General features: G+C 39.1%; 3 protein-coding genes across 7 annotated transcripts; 2 read left to right on the top strand and 1 right to left on the bottom strand.

Annotated features, from left to right (window-relative positions):
• Positions 1–428: 428 nt before the first annotated feature.
• slc26a11 (solute carrier family 26 member 11) lies at positions 429–10,889 on the bottom strand. 5 transcript variants are annotated; one of them, XM_038284757.1, is made up of 16 exons: positions 10,726–10,888; positions 10,477–10,616; positions 10,191–10,337; positions 9,889–10,103; positions 8,605–8,797; positions 8,232–8,317; positions 5,694–5,910; positions 5,429–5,607; positions 5,259–5,331; positions 3,810–3,921; positions 3,662–3,717; positions 3,267–3,407; positions 3,058–3,185; positions 1,334–1,433; positions 1,118–1,251; positions 429–1,033 (listed from the first exon to the last, which is right to left on the bottom strand). In XM_038284757.1, exons 4-16 carry the CDS (start codon positions 10,090–10,092, stop codon positions 914–916), a joined length of 1,743 nt encoding a protein of 580 aa, XP_038140685.1. In that variant the 5' UTR covers positions 10,093–10,103; positions 10,191–10,337; positions 10,477–10,616; positions 10,726–10,888; the 3' UTR covers positions 429–913. The 5 variants fall into 5 exon arrangements, with proteins under 5 accessions (XP_038140685.1, XP_038140683.1, XP_038140687.1 ...); XM_038284755.1 differs by having other exon boundaries at positions 10,191–10,360; XM_038284759.1 differs by having other exon boundaries at positions 10,477–10,563; positions 10,726–10,882.
• Positions 10,890–10,918: 29 nt separating this feature from the next.
• sgsh (N-sulfoglucosamine sulfohydrolase (sulfamidase)) lies at positions 10,919–17,627 on the top strand. The gene is made up of 9 exons (XM_038284760.1): positions 10,919–11,146; positions 12,143–12,303; positions 12,380–12,485; positions 12,589–12,965; positions 13,067–13,148; positions 13,231–13,434; positions 15,711–15,877; positions 15,951–16,168; positions 17,407–17,627. The coding sequence occupies exons 1-9, from the start codon at positions 11,065–11,067 to the stop codon at positions 17,588–17,590; spliced, it is 1,581 nt and encodes a 526-aa protein (XP_038140688.1). The 5' UTR covers positions 10,919–11,064; the 3' UTR covers positions 17,591–17,627.
• An 8,326-nt stretch (positions 17,628–25,953) lies between these two features.
• Positions 25,954–27,306, top strand: npb (neuropeptide B). The gene is made up of 2 exons (XM_038284708.1): positions 25,954–26,343; positions 26,808–27,306. Exons 1-2 carry the CDS (start codon positions 26,080–26,082, stop codon positions 26,934–26,936), a joined length of 393 nt encoding a protein of 130 aa, XP_038140636.1. The 5' UTR covers positions 25,954–26,079; the 3' UTR covers positions 26,937–27,306.
• Positions 27,307–27,361: the final 55 nt, after the last annotated feature.

Raw genomic sequence — 27,361 nt, forward strand, 5'->3', positions numbered from 1 at the left:
TGATTGGCAGGTTTAGCTTGGAGCTCGTTCCTATTCAGGCCATAAACAAGAGATGCTCCCTTAATGCAGATGCCAGATTGTTCTAACTCACAGAGTGATAATGAAGCATCTGCTGTGTTCCAGCTCTTATTTTCCTTCACTTACCTTTTGTGTTCTCCTCCCATATTGGTTAGGAATACTGCCACAGCTACTGTTCACAACATTAAGGTGGACATCAATGGAAATGGTTCACATCTTGCTGCTATATGAGAATCTCTGATCCTGAGTAATACGTTTTGTTTATTAGAAATGTTTATATGTTTGAACTGTTAATACTGAAAAATTGACAGTAATGTAAGCTATGCTAGAGTGTATAACTCTTGTGCTTTTTATGGCGGTACTAAATAAAAAAACACAAATGCAAATTCAAAGCCTAGAAGACACTTGAATGAATAAAAGTATTTTATTAGATAAAAGTCCCTGTATAAATGTGTCAATAAAAGATGTAAATATTAGTTCATTTTGACAGCTGTTAAACCCTCACATAATAAAATATCAGACTTTCCATAACATTTTTCATGGCTCTGAAAGCTAACTCACTCAATGCTATTGTTTTTTAATGACATCACTTTGCTTTTTTGTACCTTTGTCATTTTTTTTCAACGTCAGAAAAGGGGATTTTTTAAAAGGGCATTTTATATATTTTGACAAAAAAATCAAAATAGTATGACAAACAAAATGCTGTCAAAATGTATTTTCAATAACAGGGAAAAACATACATTTGGCAGATAAAATCTTAAGTGTATCTTGTTGCTTCAGCTGCAGCAGATAATTTTCTCTGACCGTCGCCACAAATCTGTTATCTATGGTCCTAAAAGTCCCAGATAAGAGATGAGAATCATGATCTTCTTCTGTCCAAACTTAATCATCTCCATCATTTTGGGTCTTCATCACTGAGAAGGCTCACTGACTCCATGAGCAGCGCCTCCTCCAGACTGTCGGCGTAACTGAAGCCCTCCAGATCAGCTTTAAGGAGAACCTTGAGAATGGAGGGCTGAACCAGAGGGGGAGATGAAAAGAAGTCAATATTTACTCCATTGGTTTTATAGCTTAAGAATGAAAGAGCTGAGAGGCGCACCTGTAATCCTGAAAACATCAGCTTCACTTTTTTCTGTTTGAAGTGCCTCATCAGGTCCCGAAGCTCACTGATCACTGTATAATCTATAATGCTCACATGATGGCAGTCCAACACCACAGACCTGGCAGGAATAGCTGGAGGAGAGAAGTGGAAGATGGCTAAGAAAGGTAAGATGGAACTAAAGGAATCAAATAATGTAGATGAGCTCATTCTTACTCTGCAGAGCCTGAGTGTGTATGATGTGGTTAAGATGCTCCACTGCAGGGAAGCTGAGTCCATTGCCCAGCTCCATCACCAGCACACCATGATCGGATACCTGTACAGGAAACAAAACGGCACTTTTAAAGTCATGAATTAGCTAAGATTACACTTCTTTCATGATTTAATTTGCCTGAAACGAGGCTGATTACTGTCACGCCTGTAGAAACAACCAATTCTTTAAACGGAACCTGTCTGACAACACGAAGTAGGCTAACAAATCTATAAAACAAGTAATTGTTACCTGATCTGAACCGTTTCAACAAAAAAAAATAAAGAAACCAAGTCACTGGCATCTCTGAGTCTGCAAAGGATTTCACAACCATTTATAAGACTTTGGGAATAATTCAAAGAGAAGTAAAGAGGAAATGATGAGGAACCTTTCAAGGGTTGGCCAGCTTAGCTATATTACTTCAAGAGAGAACAAGATCCGAGGAACTGCAGGATTCAGCTAAGAGATGATAATTCAACATGCATCAATAGGGGGGTTCTACAACTAGATGTGCTGATCACACAAGTCATAAAGGCTTTTCTAGCATCTAGAAAAAAACAAGACATTTCAGAAATCCCTAAGTGTTTCATAGAAATGATTCTCAGAACTCATGAGAGAAATCTAACATGCTTTGGAAGTTGTGTGCTGCTACATCCTGTGTAAAAGTAACACCACAATTCAGTAAGAGAACATGATAAATACAGTTTTGCAAGGTGGTGGTAGGGTGATGTTTTGGAGTTATTTTGCTCTTTTAGACGCGAAGGACTTGCTTTAATTGATAGACTTGATTTAGCCTCTCTAGCTAAACAAATCCCAGAGGAGAATATCCAACAATGAATATGGGAGCTTAAGATGAACCATACTTAAGTTATGACACTGGACAACAATCTAAAGTACATCAGTAAGTTTTCCTCTGGATGGTTAGGGTTTAGGGAGTAAGGACTTTTCATGGTTTCATATTTTCTTTTCCCTTCATTAAAAAAAAATAAATACATCTTGTATTTACTCTAGTTTTCTTTCTCATGTTAAAATTAGTTTTATAATTGGGGACATATAGGTGCAACAAATTTCAAAAAGACAGGAGAAACCTGTAAAAGGACAAAACCTTTTCATGACGCTATAAAACTTCAACATCGAGCAGCTTCACTCTGCCGTGATGATTTCACTGTTTAGTTAATAAATAAATAACTTTTACAGGTACCACACTGAAAGTTGGATAAAATACCTTTGGTTAAATCATAAAGAGAGCTCTTTTGCATCCCATGGGATGTTTTGAGATCCCATGGGACGCTGAGCTGACTAGAATCATGTAAAGAGATTAACTGGGTTCGGGGTCGAAGATTATTAAACTGTAAAGACTAAAAACGTGTTAAAAGGGAGAGATTCTGATTTTAGCGACCTCAGGTTTGTACCATGGGAAAATTGGAGCAGAATTATCATGACTGCTGAATTTTGAAAGAAGCTTTAACCTGATTTTAGTTCAGATCATGTAGCAGCATGGTCTTTTTATCCATTTGTGATTGGTGAAAACCCAACAGGACTGTGGTTATGAAGCTACAAGACAAGCAGCACGTTAAGCTAGTTAACGTTTCTGTAAATGTTTAAGAATCTATGAATTGCTTAATTTCATGAGAGAGAGGAGAGTCCATATATTGGTCATAAAAGCATATTCTCAATAATGTCGTCACACCTTTATCTTTGGTCTGGCCATGGTGTACAGAAGCAGGGCTCCAGACACAGCTACACCTCCTATGATGCCATATTGCACCTGCCAGAAACTCAACAGGAATGTTGCAAGGAAAGGAAGCAGGTCCAACCCTGTGGATCACACATCATTGTTCAGGTGAACTGACAGAACCATGCAGGATATACCTATAAAACTAAATATAAGACTCTTACTGTGTATCCTCCACATCTGTATCACGACACGGTAATCAACCATAGGAGCCACGGCGCAGATGATGACAGCAGCTAGAGAAGCTTTAGGGATGTAGTAGAAAGCCGGCATGAGAAAGGCCAACGACAGCAGCACAATCACACCTGCAGATGCACAGGGAAAGAAAACAGCTCACAATAATAAAAAAATGCATCTGCCAGAAAGTAAAGGTTTGGCTTTAAATACAAAGGACCGAATGCATAATTCCTGTTTTCTGCTTTTAAGATATGCACTTACATTAACTAATTTATTTGGGTATGAGTTTATAAAGTTTCTAGTGTTATTACAACAGAAATGTGTAGTAATACAGTCTGACACAAGAGGGCAGAGGAGTTCAAGTAAAAAGACCAAAACCTACTAGTAATGACTCCACCAGCAGGCGTACAAACCCCCGTCTGAGAGTTCACTGCTGTCCTGATGGGGAAGAAGAAACTGTTTTGGTTTTTTTTTTTTATAAAAAAACAAACAAACAATTGTTTTAATCTTTCATAAATTTGAACACAAACCGTCCAAAGCTGCCAGTAACGGGGTACGCTGACACAAAGGAGCCCATAATGTTTGTAACACCAATGGCCAGCAGCTCCTGGTTGGCATCAATCCTGTAGTTGTTCTGACTGGCTGAGTGGAGGCAGGAAATTGAAAATAAGCTGTCAGTTACAAAGTACACTGATTACAGCTTCACCGTGCTTACGGGATTCCTGCAAGAATCATACATTAACTGTCAGCACAGTTTGCATTTGAAGCAAAAAAAACCTCATTGCATAATTTCACACAGAAAAATGTTATGATAATCCAACACTTGGAGAAATATTTCATCTTGATAAATTATATATATATCAAAATAATCTCTACTTCCAAGGTAGCAATGCATGAATTTGAAATGAATATAGCTGGAGAACATTTGCATTTGTATAAGTTGATTTAGCTGTGTATGGATTTTCAGTTATCAATCTATGACTTTCTGACTAGTTGGCTCATAAATATGACAATAAGAGAGGGGTCTAGTTCTGGTATTAACTGTTCAAAATTAAAAAGAAATTAGACCATGCTATTCGAGGCAGGCAGATGGTTGCTGAATGTGCATAAGTCAAGAAATGGCTGTAAGAAAGTAGCTTCTGGTTCAGACATGGTCAGATTTATAGTGAGGGTGGATATTAAAAAGATCAAAACATCTGGAAGCTTAACAAACCAGGAACAGTAGGTAATGGAGGTGAAAAGCATCTTTAAAGCTTACAGTAAAGACAGACTTTCTGGGATCTCTGTATTCATAACAAACATCTGATTTTATCTGCATGCAAACTGATTAACTGGAAGAGATGGCAGAAAGAGTTTGCTCTTTCTTAACATCACATACATAAACATGGGGAGTTTATCAAACTCTGCTGCGACAGGAGAACCAGTGATGCTGTTTGCTTGTTTCTCTTTTAAGGAGAATCAGTGATGCTGTGGGCTGGTTGCTCTGTTAAAGGCCCATGTAACTTTGCACCAGAGAAGGGCACAAAAGTCTACATATCAAAATAAAAATATGGAGTACAAAAATAAAATGATAGGTTGTAACATGATCTTTTAGCATGACAATGATCCCAAATGGTCATTTCCACACAGAGTAGTCTCCCTGTCATAAAATCCTTAACATTCCATCAGCATCAAGACCTACAAGTTTCAGCAAAGAAGAGCTGTGAGATGAGCTGGAGAGGAAAAAATGTAACAGAGGTTGCAGGACTGTAGATGTCTAGAGAAATAGCTCTATCTCTTTATGTTTATGCTCTAACATTGTGAAATTTTATTGAAGACTCTTTGCTGTCTGATAGACAGTTGACTTTGTAAATATACATCTCAATTAAGGTTTTTGTCGACTATTCTACTGCAGCATTTTAATTAGGGGGTGACAATAAAAATGAATGCAACTGAATGCCATGGTCTTGTTTGTTCTAAGGTCTGATAAAAGGATTTACCAAAAGCTTTGGCAATAGCAATGCTCTCCAACAGACCCATCAGAGGAATCACTGCCAGCCCTCCTCCAAAGTCCTGCATCAAACACAGAGAGCAAACATTACAGGTTAGCAACACGTCAGTTAGATTTAAAAGAGGGAATAAGATGGTCAAATGACCAATGCTTACTAACCTCTACGATCTCTTTAAAAGAGACGGTAGTTCCATTGGAAGTGGTGTCCGAGGTGGGCGGGGGGCTGAACGCAGGTAATCCCTGAGCAGTGTGCCCAGTGAGTGTAAACACATGATGTCCATAAGCTTCCCAGGAATATGCCACAATAGTCGCAGCCACAACCACCAAGGCATTCCGCACTGCTCAGAACAGAGACGTATAGCATCTAGAAATTAAACCAAACCGTTTTTATGTTTTTTTTTGCCTGCATCAGATGAGTACTGACTGGTTGCTACAGTCCACACGAGTTTCCTGGCAAATCTGGAGCCCACTGATCTGTTCTCAGAGCCCGGATGTGACTTCATCAACATCAACGTTATTAGAAGAGCGAGACAAACCAGGCCCAGGACCACGTCACCCACTCTGGCCTCTGGGATCTTGTGGAAGGTGTAGTAAACTTCCAGGAAGAACTGATGGGGAACATCCTGGATTCCCAGAATATTCTGCAAACATGAACCAGAATAACCACAGAAATCACTGGCCAGTTTAAACCAGTTCAGCAGCATTATAAGCCCAACAACTGAAGATTCTAATCAGTCTAAAATTTCAGTTTAGATCCATCAGTCTGTTGGTTATATGCTGAATTGCAACATTCATTGACTTTGGTCCTAAAAAAATGTGGGACTATTTTAGCCCATTAAATGCTGACCCCACAAAAAAAACAAAAACAAAAAAAACAAGCAGACCAAAAAAAAAAAACACTCACCCACTTGATTTTTTATTAAATTAGCAAATTTACAGTACATAAAGAAGGTGATCTTAACCTAATGAAAAACAATAAAAGTTTTTATTTTGAAGGGATTTTAAAAAGCGGAGTCAATAATTCAATGAATTAATATTTTTGAAGCTTAATGAATACATCCAACCACAATGGTAGGGCATTCAACAAATACATTTTGAACTGTTCACTTGCACAAAAGGCCCGAATAAACAGAAAGTCATAAGCAAGACACACGTAAAAGGTTGAAAAATCTATCTATTCCCAACAATGCAAAACCATAAAAACAAAAAAACATTCGATATGCATCAGTAGAGCTAAACTTATGCAAAATAACCAAAATAAAAAAGAGAGAATGAACCGGCTGTTTTCCACCAATAATTAAGAACCCATTTTCTGCTGCAGAAAGACACCAATCTTCAGTCGACTAGAAGTATAAAGCAAGTAGAAATAACTAAATGGCTACTTAGAGAATATTCTCTTTCTTCACCAGCTTTTGACGACCTTGTTGCTGAATCCTACACTGTCTATCACTTAAATTTGCCAGTGCTTGTTGTTGTTATTTGTTTTGTAAAACACATGTGGAGGTTTAATGATCAGCTAAAGTTTCTCCTTTTTTTCCCCAGGTGTTCATGACAGTAACAAGCTTCTCATTCTTATTCTGGTTAGAAACCAGTAACTGTATTAGAATGCTGCATGAACACTTAAGAGCCACACATGATGCTATCAGGTATTGCTAACTATCTATGGAGAAGTTAACGCTTTATAAATCAAGTTACCATTTTTAGTAACTTAAAGGTATAGTGGAGGATTTTCGCGAAGTTTTGAAAAGACACCCCCTCCACTTAAAAAAACAAACAAACATTACCCTGCACACGCTCCTGAGAGGGAAAGCCTATTAAATGTGTGTGAGGGCATGCACAAGCCCATTTCTCCTCGTGCACACTCTGTTTAAAAGTTGTTGTTTGCATCACTCATAAAAGCTTACTTTCCAAAAGAAGATATGCAATTTCTCCACTATATCAGACTCACCACCGGTAAGTGACAATGGGGACATGCACGTAGAATAGCTCTACGTAAACATATCACCAAAATGATTGACAGTTAGGAGGACCACTTATTTTTGATGATGCACCTGGAAAAAGAAAATCTTCCACTATACCTTTAAAGGTGATAAGGATAGAAACTTTGCTGCAAAGTAGCAATAAAAACACCACTTTGAAGAAAACAAGGCAAAGTCATGAGTTCAAATGTTGTCTGTAATCTCTGACCTAATGCTGAGTGTAACAGCTTCACAGAATCCCAGCAGTAATCTACTGTAATGTTGCCTGCAGTGTGTCACATGTTTCCTACTGCAAATTAAGTAAAAGAAGTTATTTAAGTTAGAAACTGTCCAAATAATAGACTTTCAGACACCTGAAAACCTGACAGGTGATTCATTTCCCTTCAAAGTAGCTTTTCTTTGCTCTGACAGATCTGTTAAGGAGTTTCAGAGAGTGAGTCTGTTTGATCAAATTAGATAATTCCTAACTGACTTCAGATCCTCAACAAATTTGTGCAATAAATAATTAAAAATCTGTCTCCATGAGCAGCCAGGTGAGGAAAATATAGAATGACATATTTCAGCAGAATGAAAAACAATAATTTGATTATGAACTTGTCTTTAGGTCTCAAAAAGCCTTTTTTTAAAGAAAAAAATAGTCACATGTCCAGAGATAGAGAAAGCCATGGACTATTTCAGCGAGGGGATGCCAACCCACTCCCTGAATAGATCTAAGTCCTGCTGACAGACTGACTTTACTATGAGAAAGATCAGCATTTATAAACAGCTTAACTTCTGTCCTACTCACGTCACTCACTGGTATCCTTATAAACACACAAAGTAAATTGGGACAGACAGTTCCCACATTATTAAACAATCTCAAAGAGTATACATTTTTACAAACTGAATTTATTATTGACATTTTTATAAAAAAGGGTGCATATTTTTGCAACAGAATTATGAGCGCTGAGATCACATTGCATACAGAGATGTGTGTGTCTTACTTTGACCTGGCCGAAGCCGATGGTTACTGCAGCAGCGCAGGTGAAGCCTTTTATCACAGGGTAGGAGATGAAGTCCAACAGGAAGCCTGCAGAGAAACATGAACGATATACAGAAAGAGTAGAGATTGTGTTTTTTGCAGCTAAAATTATTTAACCTTTAAAGATAATGTACATAACAGATGGAGAAGTTAAAGCTGGGCTTTAGTTCCCATAGAGTTGAACACAAAAGCATCTTTGTATTAAACAGACTCTTATCTTTATGTCAATAAACATTAGTTGACCTTTTTTGGAAGTGAGGCGACCACAAATCCAGCTGAGTCAACAGATTTCAGTGAGGCCTCAGTAGCTGCAGCTGCAGCAGCGTCTCTCTCACCTAATCTGAGGAGCGCCATGGCTGCCTGGATGATTCCACAAAGGAGGCTGAGCAGGACGGCCCGTTGAGGCTCTTCTCCCACCACAGAGAAACACAGGAGGGACATGATGGCTGTGGGACCCAGCGTCACATCCTTAGATGTCCCCAGTAGGGTGTAGATGAACCCCCCCATGAAGGCAGAGTAGAGTCCATACTGTCACGGAAAAATTTTTTTAAGTTCGAAGTTGGAGCAAGGTTGTTGTGACGAATAGTTATGTCTTCTTTAAAGCATCTCAGCTTCAAAATTATAATCTCCAGCCGTAATTGGGTACCTTACAAATCTAACTTTTTTATATTTTATCATATCCTCACCACAAACTTCAGTGTGTTTTATTGAGATTCTACCAGACAGATCAACACAAGGCAGCACATATTAATATAGGTAGATAAAAAATGCTAAAGGGTGTTCAAAATCTTTTTACAGATAAAAATCGAAAACGTTCTGTGTTCCCTTGGATCAGGCCCACTGTACTACCCGTTAATATAATCCAGTAAAACCAATCGCCAGAAGTCACCTTTTTGGATTCATACAGCCCCCTCTGTGTGTAATTACAGAGTATTACAATACACTAAGGTTTGTTAGGAAATAAGATTCCTACATTATGAAACAAAAGGGTGGCAGCATTATGCTGTGGGATGTTTTTTCTTGAGTTGGGAAAAGAAATCTGTTTTTGATTTGAGCAAAGTCAAGGAAGCCATAGAGGAAATATTGTTAGAGATTAAAATGTATGCATTTGTTTGAATGTTCTAGTCAAAAGTCAGAACCTAAACCCAGTTGAGAATATACGGCTTGGAGGAAAATGAAGTTTGAGCTATTTTGCAAAAAGGAATGGGGGGGAAAAAATAAACTTAGACACAGAGTGTATACAAAAACGAAATTTTGTTTTGTACAGCTCTCATGACATTTCTGTTTCTTAAAGTGCAGCAGTGATCAAATAGTCTCAAAATGTGTCATGCTGATGGAGACTCAAAAGGTGGGATAACCAGGTAATTACTCAGCCAAGGAAGGCTAAATGCACACCACCCATGGTCAAATTTTCATTCGTAAGTAATTTTATTAACCATCATTTTCCTTTAATGCTTTGCATATGTCCTTCGTTGTAATGTGTCAAAATGTGAGAAAACACAAGGAGCATACTTTAGCAAGGCAGTGTTTGTTTAAAAAAAAAATTTCAGGATCTGCTAAAAAAAAAAAAAAAAAAAAAGTTATTTCCAGTTAAATGAAAAGCTTAATTTGGGATTTACCTGCACAGGAAGTCCAGCTACTTCAGCATAAGCAAGAGCCTGTGGTACAGTAGTTAGCCCTACAGTAAGGCCTGCCAGCAGGTCCATCTGCAGGTACTTCAGCTTGTACTCAGGTAGCCAGGAGAGAATGGGCAGCCAGGACTTGAGGGTTCTGTAAGAACAGCAGCGCTGGGACGACCCACTTCCCTGCAGGGGTCGATCCATCCTTAGAAAACCTTTGGAGGTAAAGAGAAGAACCAGGAAATCTATCAAAAAACTAAATCTTCTTTAGAGGTGTATGACCAAAGAACTAAAGCACTTACAATTCCTTTAGTTTTGTGTTTTCCTGCAAAGCCCATCAGCTGTGGGTCCAGTGTGGCTCTTTTACCAGCTGTGACTCCGAGCATTCAGGGAAACACAACAGACCTGTTGTGGTGGAATGCATCTGTCTCTCTTCCTGTGTGGATTTCCTTCAATCAAACAGACTTTTTATCTTCAGATGATGACAAAAAGAAAACAGCAAAAAACCCAGAAGCATTAAAAAACAAGCAGGCTTCCTAAACGTTTCACATCGGTGATGCTCAGGTGTGTGACTCCTGGCAATCATACCATGATCATGTGACAGGCAGGTACATTCATAACACCTGACTGCTGTCTGCTGCAGATCCTCTTCAGTTCCTGTCAGGGACGTTGTCTCTATTGGGGCAAACAGGCTGCCTGAACTCAAAATGCTACTCATCTGTATTACCCTATATATCCCATAATAATCCAGTTGTAAGCATGAACAAAAAGATGTTTGAAAAATGACAAAGAAGAAGGAAAACAAATATTAGAATATAAAACAACTTCTTAGCCCACCTTGCCTTGTTATAGTTCTCTTCTAGACAGCTGTTATCTGCTGAGCTGTGATTTATTTGCCACTCACTTCTTCTTCTTCTTCTCACTGAGTCGAATATCAGCTTCGGCAGTTACACAACACTTCTCTAAAACCCGGCCGAGCCACTACTTCCTGTTTTCGCCCAGTCACGTGACTCTCATCACGTGACTGATGCTCCGGTTGTTTCCGGAAGTTTGAAGCTTGACCGCAGTGGATTGTGGATATCTGCGGGGATTTTAACGTTTAGCCTTTTGGATGATTACTCGCCAGTTTTTTTCTTTTTTTTTGTTGTTGTTTTATCAAAGATTTAAACGGTCATTATGTTGATTCAGTTCATATTCCTACTTTCAGCCTCTTGTTGCGTCTCAGAGTCAAAGAGGAGAAACGTGCTTCTTATTATTGGTGCGTAACCTTTAATAACTCAGATTTATTTTCAGGAAATTAAAATGCTTTGGCACGGATCAGTTAAATGCAATTTAATTCAATTCAGTTTATTTATATAGCACCAATTCACAACACAGGTCATCTCAAGGCACTTTACAGTTCACCAGATAATTCATACAGAGGTTTACCTAAGTAAAACCAGTTAATTGCATCGACTCATTGACTTAAATGCAATCCCTCTCACTAAGCATGCTTGTAGCGACATTGGAGAGGAAAAACTCCCTTTTAACAGGAAGAAACCTCCAGCAGAACCAGGCCAGTCAAGGCCATTCAAGGAGACAAAAATAAAAAAAAATTGGACTTTATTGATCTTACATTGGATAAATTTACCTCTGCATTTAACCCATTGGGGGTTGAGGGTCTTGCTCAGGGACCCAAAGTGGCAGTCTGTGGGAATGGGGTTCAAACTCAGAACCTCAGGATTCCAAGCTCTATGTCCTAACCACTAGGCCGTCACTCAGACAGACAGACTTTCCTGCCATCTAACAGTGTTTTTATCCCACCTTCACACTAATCACTGATCTAGTTTGCATTTAGCTGAAGCAGACTCAAAGAGACTCCCTGAGCTCGAACCTGGGAGCCCTGAATCCTACAGGTATGGTTTAGCTGCAGGTGACAGAATCTTTGCAATGTATAAAAGTGCAATCACAAATAAAGAAGAGGATTATCATTGTTATTGTGGAGGTCATGAACAACTGTTTTCTGGACAACTGTAGAGTTAGCAGTCCTCTTTATGATTGTTCCTCCCTTAACATAACATTAAGGTATTAAAAATAATCGCTTCTATGGTCAGATGTAGCATAAAGTTTGTTTTCATCAGCTGAACACGATATATCATTAAAGGTAACATAATTCAGTGCTTTAAACAACACTTTCTTTGATTAAAACGTCATCAACATCTTCCAACTTATTGAGAAGCACCTGATAAAATTTCTTTCTTATTTTATTTTTCAGCTGATGATGCAGGCTTTGAAACGGAGGTCTATAACAACTCTGTGGTCCATACCCCCCACCTGCGGTCGTTGGCGCAGCGCAGCTTGGTCTTCAAGAACGCCTTTACATCTGTCAGCAGCTGCTCCCCAAGTCGCTCAGCCATCCTCACAGGGCTGCCGCAGGTAAGACTCACACAGAGGGACAGCATCACTGTCCCTGTTGGCAGTGAGGGTGCTGAGGAGTTTCCTGTGTTTTCAGCATCAGAACGGCATGTACGGCCTCCATCAGGGAGTTCATCACTTTAACTCGTTCGATGGAGTGCAGAGTCTGCCCATGCTTCTTAGGGAAGCCAACATACACACAGGTACACAAGTCAATAGGATAAACACTGGACTTGAGAATCTAGCTTAAAGATATATATATGTAGTGTTTCCATTAATCTGCTGTTTCTTTTGGTTTTTTCGCAGGTATAATTGGAAAGAAGCACGTCGGTCCTGGGTCTGTTTACCCTTTTGATTTCGCCTACACTGAGGAAAACAGTTCCGTTCTCCAGGTGGGCAGGAACATCACCCGAATAAAACTCCTGGTCCGCAAGTTCTTCCAGACCCATAAGCAGGAGACAGCTGAACGACAATCAATGAGAGACGAGGGAGTAAACAGCAAGTCAAACATTGAAAAGGAGGAGAGGCCTTTTTTTCTTTATGTGGCCTTCCATGACACCCACCGATGCGGCCACTCGCAGCCCCAGTATGGTGCTTTCTGTGAGAAGTTTGGAAATGGAGAGGCGGGAATGGGTAGAATTCCTGATTGGACACCGGTATATTACACACCAGAGCAAGTTAAGGTCAGAGGTGCATTGTTTCCTCTGGAATCATAAAGTTCTAACCTGTAAAAGTGAATTCAGAGTGTTGTGTTTCTGATTCCTTTTATTCTTGACCTCCTCAGGTTCCTCCCTTCATACCCGACACCCCTGCTGCACGAGCCGACCTGGCTGCACAGTACACTACAGTCAGCAGGTTGGATCAGGGTCAGTTGCAGCACCTTGACCTAAGCAAGAAATAAAACAGTTAGGAGCACTAAACCTTAAAGCTGTGTCTGTTCCTCTGCAGGTATTGGGCTAGTCCTTCAGGAGCTCCGAGACGCTGGCTACGAGAACGACACTCTGATCATCTACAGCTCTGATAACGGGATCCCTTTCCCAAACGGCAGGACCAACCTCTATCAGTCTGGGACGGCTGAACCTATGTTGGTTTCCTCCCCAGAGCACAATCAGCGGTGGGGGAACACCAGCCAAGCCTACGTCAGCCTCTTGGGTGAGAAACAGCCATCAGACAACAGAATGCACAGCTTTCAACCAGTAACTGATAAGGGAGCGCCACTCATTTTTGCTTTTGGCTGGTATACGAGATTTCCAAATGGACTGAATGGTGTTATTTCACTAAAACCAGTGTGAGATTTCAGATTAGAGCTTTCAAAACCAATAGGTATGATCAGCATCCTCGTCATTTATTGCCATCATTGGTAAGTTGAGAAAAAAACCTAAATCTTCTGATTAAAAAAAAAAATGCTGCTCAAATAAAGTTTTTTTTCTTTTTGTGTAGACAGTAAACCCTATTTAAGAGTTAATTGTTTGAACAAAATATTGGAATGTAACAGAATTTTTTTTTATTTAAAAAAACACTGTTTAAAGTTTCTCAGAATGTTTTAGAGCCTATTTTGTGTTTATATTTTTTAGACATAAATGCCACTGTCTTTTAAACACTTAAAAACTGGATTGATGTGATGACATGCTGTTCGTGTTAGAAAGATTTATGTTGATCTTCATTGACAAAGTAATGGAAGCAAGAAAAGTCCTACTCATAAGCACGGTGGAGGACTTATGATGTTAGTGAATAGCATTAGAAATTGTATGAGATCAGAACTGTGAAAACGGATCATCATTTACCAGGATAGTAACCAAACCATATGACAATATCAACACAGACATTATTTAACAAGCAAAAGCAATCAAACTTTTTCAACTGCCTCCACAGTCTCTGATCTAAAATCACCTGCAGGCTGGGCTGAAGAGATACTAAAGAAAACTCTGGACTGGACAGGAAGGATTAACTTTAGTCCTATTAACTGCTGTGGAACCAAAAGGTGGGGTAGATGGGAGATGACATGGGATTCATGAAATCAAAGGTTGGATTTTTCCTGATTATCAGCTTAAGATAACTATTGCAGTTATTTGTTTTCTTTACCAGGGTTACCAAGTCTCTCATCCAGAGTTTATTAAGTGTATTTTGAGTATAGAGATTTGTTTCTTTTCTCTCCACATTTCATCTCAAATTTCCCAGCAAACTTTGGTCTACAGAAATTGTTATGGTTCCTCCTTTTTTTAAAAATTTTTTATTCATTGCATGCTCAATTTACTGCAAGCAAATATATAAAAAATGGAAAGACTGCCTCAAAAACATCCCATGTGCATTAACTCTACCTGGAACTATTTATGTTTTTTTTTATTTTACTACAATGTTTTTTAAACTTTTCACTTCTAAACTTCAAAATAGATTTTAAATTGAAAAGTGAGCCATATTTTGTAAAACTTTACCGGTAAATAAATTAAACACGAGTATAGTGAAAACACAAACAACATCAACTCCAAAAACCAATTTATTACATGTATTTGTAATTGCTTTGCTTTTTGTTATTATCTCTTTCTAGAATACAGAAAAACATGTTTTAAGTATTTATACATATATTATATATTATTATACATATTTTTTATTAATTTTTTCCTTAATCTGACTCTCTTGCCACTAGAGGGAGACTGAGAATCACAACGCAAGCTGCTCTATTGCTGAAATAAGATATGTTAATACTGGTTGTTTTATTCCTAAAAAAATATATATATATAATTATATTTGATAAGATCAGAAACTGTTTTATTTTTCGTCAGTCATTTATACTCCTACCCCTCCCAACCCAATAGAAAAAAATTAGTCTCATGTCACACAAAATAAATACAGAGAAAAAAAAAGCTAACAAAAGAGGAGCCTCTATACATTTAAAAACAGTATTCCTATAAATAACAATTCTCTCAGAGCACCACAGAGTTTTAGCTCAATGGATTATCAAAATATCAGTTGAATAAAATACAATTGAATAAGGAAGGTATGTTTCAGTTCTGACAAGATCGCCATTTTAGACAGATATAGCAGCCTTCTGTGCGTTCTGGAGAATTATCTCAGTTTAACAAGTTGTAATCACACATTTATTATTAAGGTGTTCCTGTGTAATTACTTGAACATTATGATTGTTAGTCACATTTTAAAATGATGAAAAGCTAATGGATTTTATCTGTCTATGAAGTCATCAAAACCGCATTTGAATTAGGACGTTTTGCTGACAAATTATGTTTTACGGGTTCTTTGTCATCTCAAACTTTAAAATAACAGTATTCACCTTTCTGTAGCTTTAATATTGTTTAGATCAAATTAAAAAGAAATTGCTGTAGATGTGTAGCTTTGAGCCCTCTCTTGAATTTTGATGTTAACTGGTTAAAGTTGAAATTAACTTTTTATTCATTTTATTGTCCTCTGTTCAGACATTACTCCCACCATCCTGGACTGGTTTTCTATCCCCTATCCATCCTATAGTCTCCCTGAGAGTCCGTCCTTAGAGGTCCTCCTCACCGGTCGCTCCTTGCTGCCTGCTTTGACCTCTGAGCCAACCAGCTGGAACACAGTCTACTCCAGCCAGTCGCTGCATGAGGTCCGGACCTCAGCCTCATTCAGTCTGGGGGGGAACCAAACATCAGGCTCTGACTAATGTACTCTCATTTCAGATTACCATGTTCTACCCGATCCGTTCTGTCCAGCAGGGGGTTTATCACCTGCTTCACAACCTGCACTACAGAATGCCTTTCCCTATCGACCAGGACCTGTACGTGTCCCCAACATTTCAGGACCTGCTGAACAGAACCAGGCTGCAGCAGCCGACTCACTGGTTCAAGAATCTGGACCAGTATTACTACAGGGAGCGCTGGGAACTGTACGACTCCAGGTCTGTGACGCTAAGGAAATACATCCTCAATGTCAGGATTCCCAGCTGGGTTAAAAACAGACACATGAAAGAAATATGTGAATAAAAAATGAAGAGTAAAACTAATTCAGATTTTTTTTTTTTTTAAACAAAAACAGAACTTTACAATTTTTTTAAAAAAATACAGTGATTCCCAAAAGCATTCTGAAAATATAATTTGTAAGGATTTCTTAGCATATTACAATAGGGGATAACGTAACAAGCTTTTTGCTTGCATACCTCCTTTCTCTACCTCACCCTTTAAATCCTAAACCAGTGAGGCGACTGTAAGCTAATTATTATTTAACCATAGTTTCTGTCTGTTAGTTTCTCTCTGGGACGATCATTCTTTCTCATTTAAGTGACAAACTGATGTTTCAGAATCAATGACAGATAAATTAATTTTGTAAGTGATCATTAGTTTTAGCCCCCCCTCCCTTTGCTCAGCTGTTATGTAACATAATAAAAGAGGAAAAACTTCTAGAAAATATTATTGAATTACAGCTAATGGCATATGGGAGAGGTTAATGGCATCTACATATGTATATATAAAAGATTCTGTTTACATCTGGAATATATTTTGCAGCTATAAATGATTGTAAATCAAGCTAGATTTTAAATAAGTATTTGCTTAGCCTTGTTTCTTTTGTTGACATTAGATTCAAACTTCATACAAAATCTGTACAATTTTTACAAAAGAAAAAGATGAGAACAATGCAATCAATCTGATGGTACACCACTGCTGGTTCTCTGGCATACTTTATATAATGGCTGGTAGCGTGCTTTACAGTCGTGAGTCATCAGGGTAAACAGCAGGGGGCTTAACACACAGCCCTGGGGGGAGCCAAAGCTCAGTTGGTTGGTGTTTAGGCTGTGAAATTAACATTTTGGTCATGTGCCGTGTATTTACCAGGATGCCAGTAAAGAACTGGTAATGCAATAAATGATATTGGTTCCAGTTAAAAGTCTAGAGCCAGAACTCTGAACCAGTTACAGACAATTCAATAAAGGGCAGCTGATTAATGCTTCATCATTAAGAGATTTGGGGAAAGTGGTTTTGTTTTGTTTTTTTTTTCACCCTGTTTCATGTTGACTACATTCAACCTGACAAAGATTTAGACAAATTTATGAAACAAACATTATTCAATCCTTTTGAATAAAGTTTCTAGTCTAAGTGCTGTATGTAAAACCTAATGATGCTATGTTATGACCAACCTCAGGAAAGACCCTCTGGAGACAAAGAACCTGGTGTCGGACCCGTCCTACAGCAGCATCCTAGAGAACCTGAGGCAGCTCCTGCAGAAATGGCAGTGGCAGACAGGAGACCCTTGGGTTTGTGGACCAGACTACGTCCTGGAGGAAAAACTAGAGCCCCACTGCAGACCCCTTTATAATGGGCTCTGATAGACTATAATGGTGGGGTATTCCCCCCCCCCCCCCCCCCCCCCCCATCTTAGCTGACTTGATTTCAAAAAGTGCAATTTTTCTTAAATGTACATTGATTTATATTTTTGTAATGGAGATCAGATTTGAATAAAAGGAAATTAAACATTCTATACAGCAGTACATTCCACAATTTTCTTTGGGTTTGTCCTTTTGCTTTACATTATTTTTTCTTTTTCTTGTTAAAGGGACCGTTTTTCTTTTGTTTCTCTACATCATAAAGTATCTCTAAAGTATCATAGAAATCCAGAGTGATTACACACCATTTAACTGGTTAGGTTTTTTTTTTATTAATAAGCTTGGCTGACTAAGACTGATCTGCTAATTATACCAGAGTAGAAGAATTAGTGATGCTTGACGGGAAGAGTCAGGCTGCATGTCCTGAAAAAGAGTTTGTGTTGATAATGACATTTCCTTGCACAGCTCTACTTTAAAGTCAAATCAATTTAAGGATGTAGAGTCTTGGAAAATGTTTTACACTCTTCAATTTATTTCATAATTAGTCACAGAACAACAAGACATTTGAAAATATTTTAATAGGATCGTATGTGATGCATCATGATAAGATGCATATTTATCATGTGAGCATGAGGAAATGTTCTTTACTGCCTCTGTTATTATGAACAGCTGTGTGTACACTTTGTGATCACAGGTCGGGTCGCACTATTATTTACTGGTCCGTGTGATCCTGGTTGGGTTTTAAATGGGGATAATTTCGGGTAACGGGTCCGGGCGGATACAGTTTTGAATATTCAGACCCATGCAGGACTCTGGAACTAACGATACCGAAGAATGGAGTTTGAATGAAGCAGAACGATGAAAAGTGGTTCCTATGTCCTCCAGCAGTCTAAGCCTATAGCAGTATAACTATAGAGATAACTCAGGACAACCCGAGCCACTCTAACTGTAAGCTTGATCAAAAAAGGAAAGTTCTAAGCCTACCCTTAAAAGTAGACAGGGTGTCTGCCTCACTTACTAAAACTGGTAGTTGGTTCCAAAGGAGAGGAGCCTGATAACTAAAAGATCTGCCTCCCATTCTACTTTTTGAAACTCTAGGAACCACTAGTAAACCTGATGATTGAGAGGGAAGTGCTCTGTTGCGGATATATGGAACAATTACATTACTGATAAACGATGGGGCTTTGATATTTAAGGCTTTGTATGTGAGAAGGAGGATTATAATTTCTATTTTGGATTTAACAGGAAGCCAATGAAGGTAAGATAAAATAGGAGAAACAAGATCCCTTTTTAATTCTTTTTTAAAATTTCATCAGAACTTTGGCTGCAGCTTTTTAGGTCGGATGAAGGCTTTAAACTACAGTTTGTGGACTTCTTGACAGTAAAGAATTACAATAGTCCGGCCTTGAAGTAACAAATGTATGGACTAGTTTCTTAGCATCACCCCTGGACAGGATATTTCTAATTTTTGCAATATTCCAGAAATGAATAAAAGCAATTCTAGAACTCTCTCTTTAATATTGGATTTAAATGACCGGTCCTGAAACCTAACCCTTAGATTTTTTTAGTTTATTATATGAGATTAATTTAACCCTGTAATGCTAAATGTATCATATTTGATACATACGGTTTCTAAAATGTTTTGCGTCTGAAACCTTTTGCATAATTTAATGGTAAAAACTTTGCTCAAAATCCTATTGTACACAATCAGATATCCCTGATAACAGAGGGCAGAAGACTACACAAAAAATTATCTGGATTTATCGCATAGTAATAAATTATTATTATCAAAAATGTATTTTTTGTTTTTTCTTTTTACATATTTTGTTAAAAGGCCAAATAAGGACTTCAAACAAAAAAAAAAGTAATTTTCTGCTTTGTTTTATTCTTGGATTGGGCTTTAAAGGGTTAATCCCATCCAAATGAAGTGACTAATCAGCTTCTCTTTCAGTGATTCTGGTACAAATAATATCATTTCTGTTTTATCTGCATTCAGAAGCAGAAAGTTAGAGTCATCCAGTTTTTTGTCCTCAAGACATAAAACTCCGTAATCTATGTAATGAGTTAGTTTAATCAGGATTTATAACCCAAATATAGATACTGTAGGTACCATCAGCATAACAGTGGGAAGTGAATCCGATACTGTGTAACAATTCTACCAATTGGGAGCATATATATATGATAAAGAAATCTGCCCTAGTACTGATCCCTGTGGTACTCCACAGGTAGTCCAAAAGCATCAGGAAGATTTATCATTAACATTAAAATTATGCAGGTAAGGCAAGTTTATTGGGATCTGCCATAGAAAACTAAGAAGCCATGACATTCTATGCTCCATGAGAACTAAGAATTGGTAATGGCTCATTTTACTGATGGGTATGACCCTATCATTGAGACACAGCCATGCCAGACTTTCAAAATAAAGCTTACTACACTTTAAGTAGTTACTTTGGCCTTGTGATGCTCGTTATAGGCTGCAGTGTGAGTTAAGTATTGAAAGCAGGTTCCAGACTAACTAACAGTGCATCCATACCTTGCTTTCAAAATACATCACCTCACATACCCGACAGAATAAAAGCCTTCCTTAGCAGATCACTGCACAATATGTCTAAGTACTTTGTTTGGAACTAAACCAGTTTAGAACAAGGATTACCATTTTCATGCTTTGGTTTTTGTTCTGCTTTAGTTTCGGACTAATGGTCTCTATGCACAACTCCACTACTTATTGAACTTAAGGGGGCTCTTTTGTTTCCTTTCTTTTTCTACTGGATGAACTGATGAATCCAGGTTGCCTGACCTCAGTAACCATGACCAGACACACCTGGATTCAGCAGTTCACCCAGTAATGAAAAGCAGGAAACAAAGAAGGAAGTAGTGGAGTTGGGCATAGATCCCATGGGGGGTGTTTTATTTCAGCGGCTGCATCCTTCAAGGACCCGGTCTACCTGGACTGGATCCTCTGAGGTCAGTGAACTTAAGGAGACCGGAAGAGTTCGGCTATGGATTCAAACAGGTCCAGGCTTCTCCGGCTTTCACCGCCTGTACCCTCTGTCCCCGAGGAACTGTGACATTTGACACATAAAAGCAGACAAAGAATGGATACCGAATTTCTAACTACTGTTCTGTGTGCTAATTACATTTCTGAGGAGCTTCAGCAGCGGCACCATCGTCGCACAGCATAGTAATGGAATCTGTGCTTAAATGCAGCCAAACCCCTTTGCACAGGGACAGATAAAACCTTTCAATAAACCAAACATCACCTGCCACACGTCTGACTCAATAACCATTCAAAATAACTTTTTTAATTAATTTCAGATGGAAATGTTCACATACTTGTATTATATTAAACAGCACTTACAATACGCACTGCCTTTCTGCGGCATTTCCCTTTTTCCTCTTAGCACGGAGCAGCTGGCTTGCTTGGACTTTCAATGAATCACGGGTTACCCAGGGCTACATATGAAAGACCGGATCCGTCCTTCAACACGGGCAAAAAAGAAAGCTGCATTTGTCAGCCGCATATCTAGGGCTGAGTCAGAACGTATACCCTAAACCAGGCAACCCCAAACTCGATCCTCAAGGCCCCCTGTCCTGCAGGTTTTAGAGGTTTCTTTGCTCCAGCACAGCTGATTTTAATTGAAAGCTGATTAACAGGCTTTTGGTCTACTGCAATCATTATAACCAGCTGTGCTGAAGTAGAGAAATCTCTAAAACCTGCAGGACAGGGGGCCTTGAGGACCGAGTTTGGGGATGCCTGCCCTAATCCCTTCAAACACCTGGCCTAAATAGAGCAGGGACCATATAGTGGACTTTATAGTGAATTCAGTTAACTGACCATTCAAACGATCGGACGCAGCCGAGGAGTCTTCCAATCCGGCGTAATCAGCCAATGAATCTGGCCTTCGGAGGATACAGCCACTGAATTCGAACTCAGCACATACCACTCACCACTCCATGGTGCATTTTTTTTATTCACTTCTCAGCCATCAGTTAGCACCATAACTAGCTCCAGCTGCTGCCACTAATCAGCCCCAAGTCTTTCCAACTGTTGCACACCCTTTATATACCTGCCTCACTTTCCACTGGCTCCCGGAATGTAATTAAACTAATTAGTCTGCTTATCTGGGGTCCCAGAAATGTTTTACTCTACCTTTTCCTGCAAGTCAGTCTTATTGGAAACACAGCAGCTTCTGGCTACAAACGTCTGCGCAGCTGCAAGCCATCTGACCCGTTAGTTTTCATTGGCAAAACTGAGTTTTTTGGAGCATTGAATTATTTTGAGGCCGTAGTGGCAGTACAGATTGTTGCGCCAAATTAGAGCCTGAAAATGTCATGCATCTTATCTGTATAAAATAAACATATGTATTTGATATACATATGTGTTTTTTGTACCTCATTAAATAATTTGACTAATTTACCTATGAAACAATATCTTATAAACAACATGAACCTTTTTGGTTTGTCATTCGTACTATGAGTGCTTGGTGTAATAAAGAGGGTGATTGTGTTCCTCTGGTTTTTTTATTCAAGCAAAGTCGTTTTTGTACAGTAAAAGGGCTCTAACTTTTTTGTTTGTTTTGTTTTTTGTAGACAGTTTCTTCAGCTTTGGAAAATACACTTTCATAGGAAACAGATGAGGATGCTGTGATACGGTGCTTATTGGCTAGGTGGTATAGATTTGGATAGAGAGTTTTATGCTCTACCCAACTATTTCAGCGGATCCTCTGCTCGGTCCAGAGGATGAGCAGAGAAGTATTGCTACACCTCCTCTATAGCATCTGTAAAACCAAGATAACAACCTGTTATTACATTATTCATCTTACCTAATATGCGTAGATTGCTTGATGGTTTATGTCCCTGTTATACATGTATTAGGTAAGATGAATAATGTAATAACAGGTTGTCACCTTATTACATTAGGTTAATGTAGATAAGGTTGTCACCTTATCTACATTAATCACATTACCTAACATGAGTAGAACAGGAACATGAACCATTGCTTGAGCCATAATAAATGAAGTATGTAGCGCCAAATGTTCAAATCTCTGCCTCTCACCTCGAAGCACTCAGCTGAGTCCACCTGAATGAAGCAGTGAAGGGGTTGAAACATCATCGGTGATGTCACGTGACGCAAACTCCAGCCCACTGCTTCACCATAACAACCCTGTCGATTTTGAAGCATGCATCGAAGCATCAGTGTTGGAGTTTGGAGGTAACCTTACCTGTTGCACAGCTGCAAGGTACGTCTGTCCTTCTGGATAGCTCTAAGCCATGTCCGACCTTCTGGACAGGTCTAAACCATTTCTGAACTTCTTCAAGCTACGTCTGACCTTCTGGACAGCTCTAAGGCACATCTGAATCTCTGGACAGCTCCAATCCATGTCTGCCTTTCTGAACCGCTCCATGTTGCATCTTACCATCACTGCAGGTTCTAGCTGTGGCTAATCCTCTCTCCAAACTGAAGTCTAGCCTGGTGTTGTCAGCTACTCCAGATCAAGTCTCTGCATTAATTGTCGGACACAATCCCACTGATCTCCAGGACCTGCCAGCCTGCACATTGTCTGCAACAACCTTGCCCTTGTCAATAAAACCTTAAAAAGTCATGACATAAACAGGAAAACCTTCTTGGCATTTCTTCGGCTTGGACTTCACCAGAAACCACACCTTAAATTGCAATCAAAATAGGGATCAGGGGAGCCAGGAAGCTCACAATTTACATGGGCCTAATGTGTCATCATGCTTTCACATAGCCAATTAACTTTTCATAGCCAAAACTGGAGTTTTTTGGTCTATATAAGTAATGCATTAGTTGTATAAATATATATATATATATATATATATATATATATATATATATATATATATATATATATACACTATATTGCCAAAAGTATTTGCTCACCTGCCTTGACTCACATATGAGCTTAAGTGACATCCCGTTCCTAATCCATAGGGTTCAATATGACGTCGGCCCACCCTTTGCAGCTAGAACAGCTTCAACTCTTCTGGGAAGGCTGTCCACAAGGTTTAGGAGTGTGTTTATGGGAATTTTTGACCATTCTTCCAGAAGCGCATTTGTGAGGTCGCACACTGATGTTGGACGAGAAGGCCTGGCTCTCAGTCTCCGCTCTAATTCATCCCAAAGGTGTTCTATCGGGTTGAGGTCAGGACTCTGTGCAGGCCAGTCAAGTTCATCCACACCAGACTCTGTCATCCATGTCTTTATGGACCTTGCTTTGTGCACTGGTGCACAGTCATGTTGGAAGAGGAAGGGGCCAGCTCCAAACTGTTCCCACAAAGTTGGGAGCATGGAATTGTCCAAAATGTCTTGGTATGCTGAAGCATTCAGAGTTCCTTTCACTGGAACTAAGGGGCCAAGCCCAGCTCCTGAAAAACAACCCCACACCATAATCCCCCCTCCACCAAACTTTACACTTGGCACAATGCAGTCAGACAAGTACCGTTCTCCTGGCAACCGCCAAACCCAGACCCGTCCATCAGATTGCCAGATGGAGAAGCGCGATTCGTCACTCCAGAGAACGCGTCTCCACTGCTCTAGAGTCCAGTGGCGGCGTGCTTTACACCACCGCATCCGACGCTTTGCATTGCACTTGGTGATGTATGGCTTGGATGCAGCTGCTCGACCATGGAAACCCATTCCATGAAGCTCTCTGCGCACTGTTCTTGAGCTAATCTGAAGGCCACATGAAGTTTGGAGGTCTGTAGTGATTGACTCTGCAGAAAGTTGGCGACCTCTTCGCACTATGCGCGTCAGCATCCGCTGACCCCCGCTCCGTCAGTTTACGTGGCCTACCTCTTCGTGGCTGAGTTGCTGTCGTTCCCAAACACTTCCATTTTCTTATAATACAGCTGACAGTTGACTGTGGAATATTTAGGAGCGAGGAAATTTCACGACTGGATTTGTTGCACAGGTGGCATCCTATCACAGTTCCACGCTGGAATTCACTGAGCTCCTGAGAGCGACCCATTCTTTCACAAATGTTTGTAAAAACAGTCTGCATGCCTAGGTGCTTGAATTTATACACCTGTGGCCATGGAAGTGATTGGAACACCTGATTCCAATAATTTGGATGGGTGAGCAAATACTTTTGGCAATATAGTGTATATATATAAAATTACAGAATTGTTTAATACTACAAGCTAAAGGAGATGAAAGCAAACACATATATTTACATGTTAATGATTTTTGACAGGAGATATATGATAAGCAGAATGACATAAAAAAAACCTTTTTAGCAAAACATTACTCATTTAGTCGTTTTTATAAAACCGAAGCAAGCAAATACTAACTTTTAAATTAAGGCAAGCATAGCCTACCCACAGAATTTTCAACTGACTTTAAAAAGAAAATGCTGCTCCTACTTAAATTAACTGCTTCAATTGCTAACAAATTATTGAATTAGGTTGATCAAACTAAATAGTTTAAGTTAATGAGTTCAAAACTAGATAGATAGATAGATAGATAGATAGATAGATAGATAGATAGATAGATAGATAGATAGATAGATAGATAGATAGATAGATAGATAGATAGATAGATAGATAGATAGATAGATAGATATTAACCTGCCAGATAGCAAAATGATTTGGAGTAAAGCATTTTCATGGGTAAGATTATTCCAGCTAAAGCACAGAGAGAAATATAGATAAGAAATATTTGTACAATCAATGTGTACAGGTGGCATTCATCCATTTTGACAGAGCTGAGCAGTTTTACAAAGAACAATTTAAATTGGTTAAGAAACAGATTTAGAGCTGTGCTGCGATGTGGCTCTATGCATGGAGGATGACTATAAAAACCCAACTAACTATTCAGATAAATTAAAGAAATGAAAACAGTATATATAATTTCCTTCCTGTTCTGTCATTAAAAGGGTTTATGATTTTGACAGATAAATAGGAACATTTCAGGGGACTGATCTTTGTCTCCTGGGCTTTAAAAAAACAACAAGAAGAGGACTGCTGAGAGGGAGGAAAACACTTTGCAGATGCTTGTTATTTTTTATTAAAAGTTAAAGAAAGAACAGTTATAATACTATGATAAAATATTGGACTATAACACACAAAGCATTTCAGTTAAACTATTAGCAGTAGACTAGTAATAGTTTCTCCAAATGATCTCATCCCAAGGTTGACAGATTTACTTTGACCCCTTAAAGCGTCAGTAGGGGTGACGTCCCTTCACCTCCCCCTCAAACCTCACAGACATCATCATTATTGGCTCCAACAGGCCATCAGAAACGGATCAATTAGGGTTGTTTCCCCCCATTTTCTTCAGACGGATCATCATCCGCCCACCTCGGCTCTGATTTGACGAATTTCTTTTGTCACGATAAACCTCATCTCGCCTGCCTATATAAGAAAGGGAAAGTTTTCTAAGATTCAAGCAAAAACAAAGTGTCCAGAGACTAAAAGCAGACAAGAAGAAGCATCGTTTTCCTGTGCGTAAAACTTAATAAAAGTGCCAAAAGATGGAAAAGTCGGTGAGGTTCGCCGTGGTGTGCGTCGGAGTGTCTCTGCTCATCTCATGCCAGCCGGTCCAAGCCTGGTACAAGCAGGTGACCGGACCCAGCTACTACTCTGTGGGCCGCGCCTCCGGGCTCCTGTCCGGCATCAGGAGGTCTCCCTATGTCCGGAGAGCAGAGACCGAGGACACGGTGATGGACAGCGGGGAGGCGGCGGGGGGCAACGCGATCCAAGACACCAACAGGCAGATCTCCGTCCTGAAGAACATGGTAGGCGCACATTTGTTTTCAGTCACGAAAGAGACGCCTGTTGCATTAAAATCAGACATCATTTTGATGCAAAGGGTTGAATTCCGGTGTTAAAGAAAAAACCAGTGACCCGTGATATGTGACAAGCGCTTTTTGTGATTGAGTCTCTACTAACCATAACTTCACAGGACTCATACTTAAAGCAAATGTGAGGAAATTAACACGTAAACCTAAAGAAGTTTATTGAGAAACACATAGATCTCACTATATGAAGGATCACAGTGTTTTTGTTTTGTGCGCAAATACGCACAGCTTCGCTTGTTACAGTTTGCACAGAAAAATGCTGCTCTGGTGGTTAGAAATAAGTATTTGGATTGAAAAAATTAAAACAAATAAACATTTATTCTCACAGATTTTTTTTTTTTTACAAAATCCCTTAATTTTCAAGCGTTTCATTTTAGTTTTCGCTTCTCTCTATCCTGCAGGCCATCTGTCTGAAGGACATCTCTCCAAACCTGAAGAGCTGCGAGCTGCTGCAGGATGGGACTGGCACCTTCCAGTGCAAGGCAGATGTCTTCCTCACTCTGGACTCCTTGGACTGCCTGTCTGCATGAGTCCCTGTAAATCCTCCTCATCACCCTCTTAAAAAAAACATTAAAAAAGATATATAGAGAAAAGCAGATAGAGATCAAAACAGAGATGATGGATAGACAGAGATGGGTTTTGATAACAGAGTGTGTGGCTGAATATTCTCTCTTTTATTTTAAAGTGAAAAAAAAAATTTTTCAATTTTGCTTTGGATGTGTAGAAGAAAAAAAATATGTAAACAAGGAAAAAAATAAAGCCAAAAGTTAGTCAAAGCCATTTCATCCCTTGTATACACCAAAAATGTTCAGAAATGTCCCCAAGTTTCTCTGCAGTTTTCAAGAATTCCTGTAAATGACTTTTATTTATTTATCTATTAAAATGAACAAATAATATTAACCTGTTGTTTGAATTTTATTTGTTTCTTTAACTCTCATCCAAGACAAGAGAAAAA

Source organism: Cyprinodon tularosa, unplaced genomic scaffold (assembly GCF_016077235.1).
Source record: "Cyprinodon tularosa strain WSP-4 unplaced genomic scaffold, ASM1607723v1 ctg201, whole genome shotgun sequence".
In the NCBI taxonomy this organism is placed as follows: domain Eukaryota; kingdom Metazoa; phylum Chordata; class Actinopteri; order Cyprinodontiformes; family Cyprinodontidae; genus Cyprinodon; species Cyprinodon tularosa.

Bases quoted from the DNA above. Each gene is read 5' to 3' on its own strand.
- sgsh (XM_038284760.1), top strand. From the start codon at position 11,065: ATGTTGATTCAGTTCATATTCCTACTTTCAGCCTCTTGTTGCGTCTCA. The intron at 12,486-12,588 runs GTACACAAGTCA...GTTTTTTCGCAG, and splicing joins GGAAGCCAACATACACACAG to GTATAATTGGAAAGAAGCAC. The intron at 13,149-13,230 runs GTCAGTTGCAGC...GTTCCTCTGCAG, and splicing joins AGTCAGCAGGTTGGATCAGG to GTATTGGGCTAGTCCTTCAG.
- npb (XM_038284708.1), top strand. From the start codon at position 26,080: ATGGAAAAGTCGGTGAGGTTCGCCGTGGTGTGCGTCGGAGTGTCTCTG. The intron at 26,344-26,807 runs GTAGGCGCACAT...TCTATCCTGCAG, and splicing joins TCTCCGTCCTGAAGAACATG to GCCATCTGTCTGAAGGACAT.
- slc26a11 (XM_038284756.1), bottom strand. From the start codon at position 10,092: ATGGATCGACCCCTGCAGGGAAGTGGGTCGTCCCAGCGCTGCTGTTCT. The intron at 3,718-3,809 runs GTTTGTGTTCAA...CTTCCCCATCAG, and splicing joins GTTACTGGCAGCTTTGGACG to GACAGCAGTGAACTCTCAGA. The intron at 3,186-3,266 runs GTAAGAGTCTTA...TGTGATCCACAG, and splicing joins ACAGATGTGGAGGATACACA to GGTTGGACCTGCTTCCTTTC.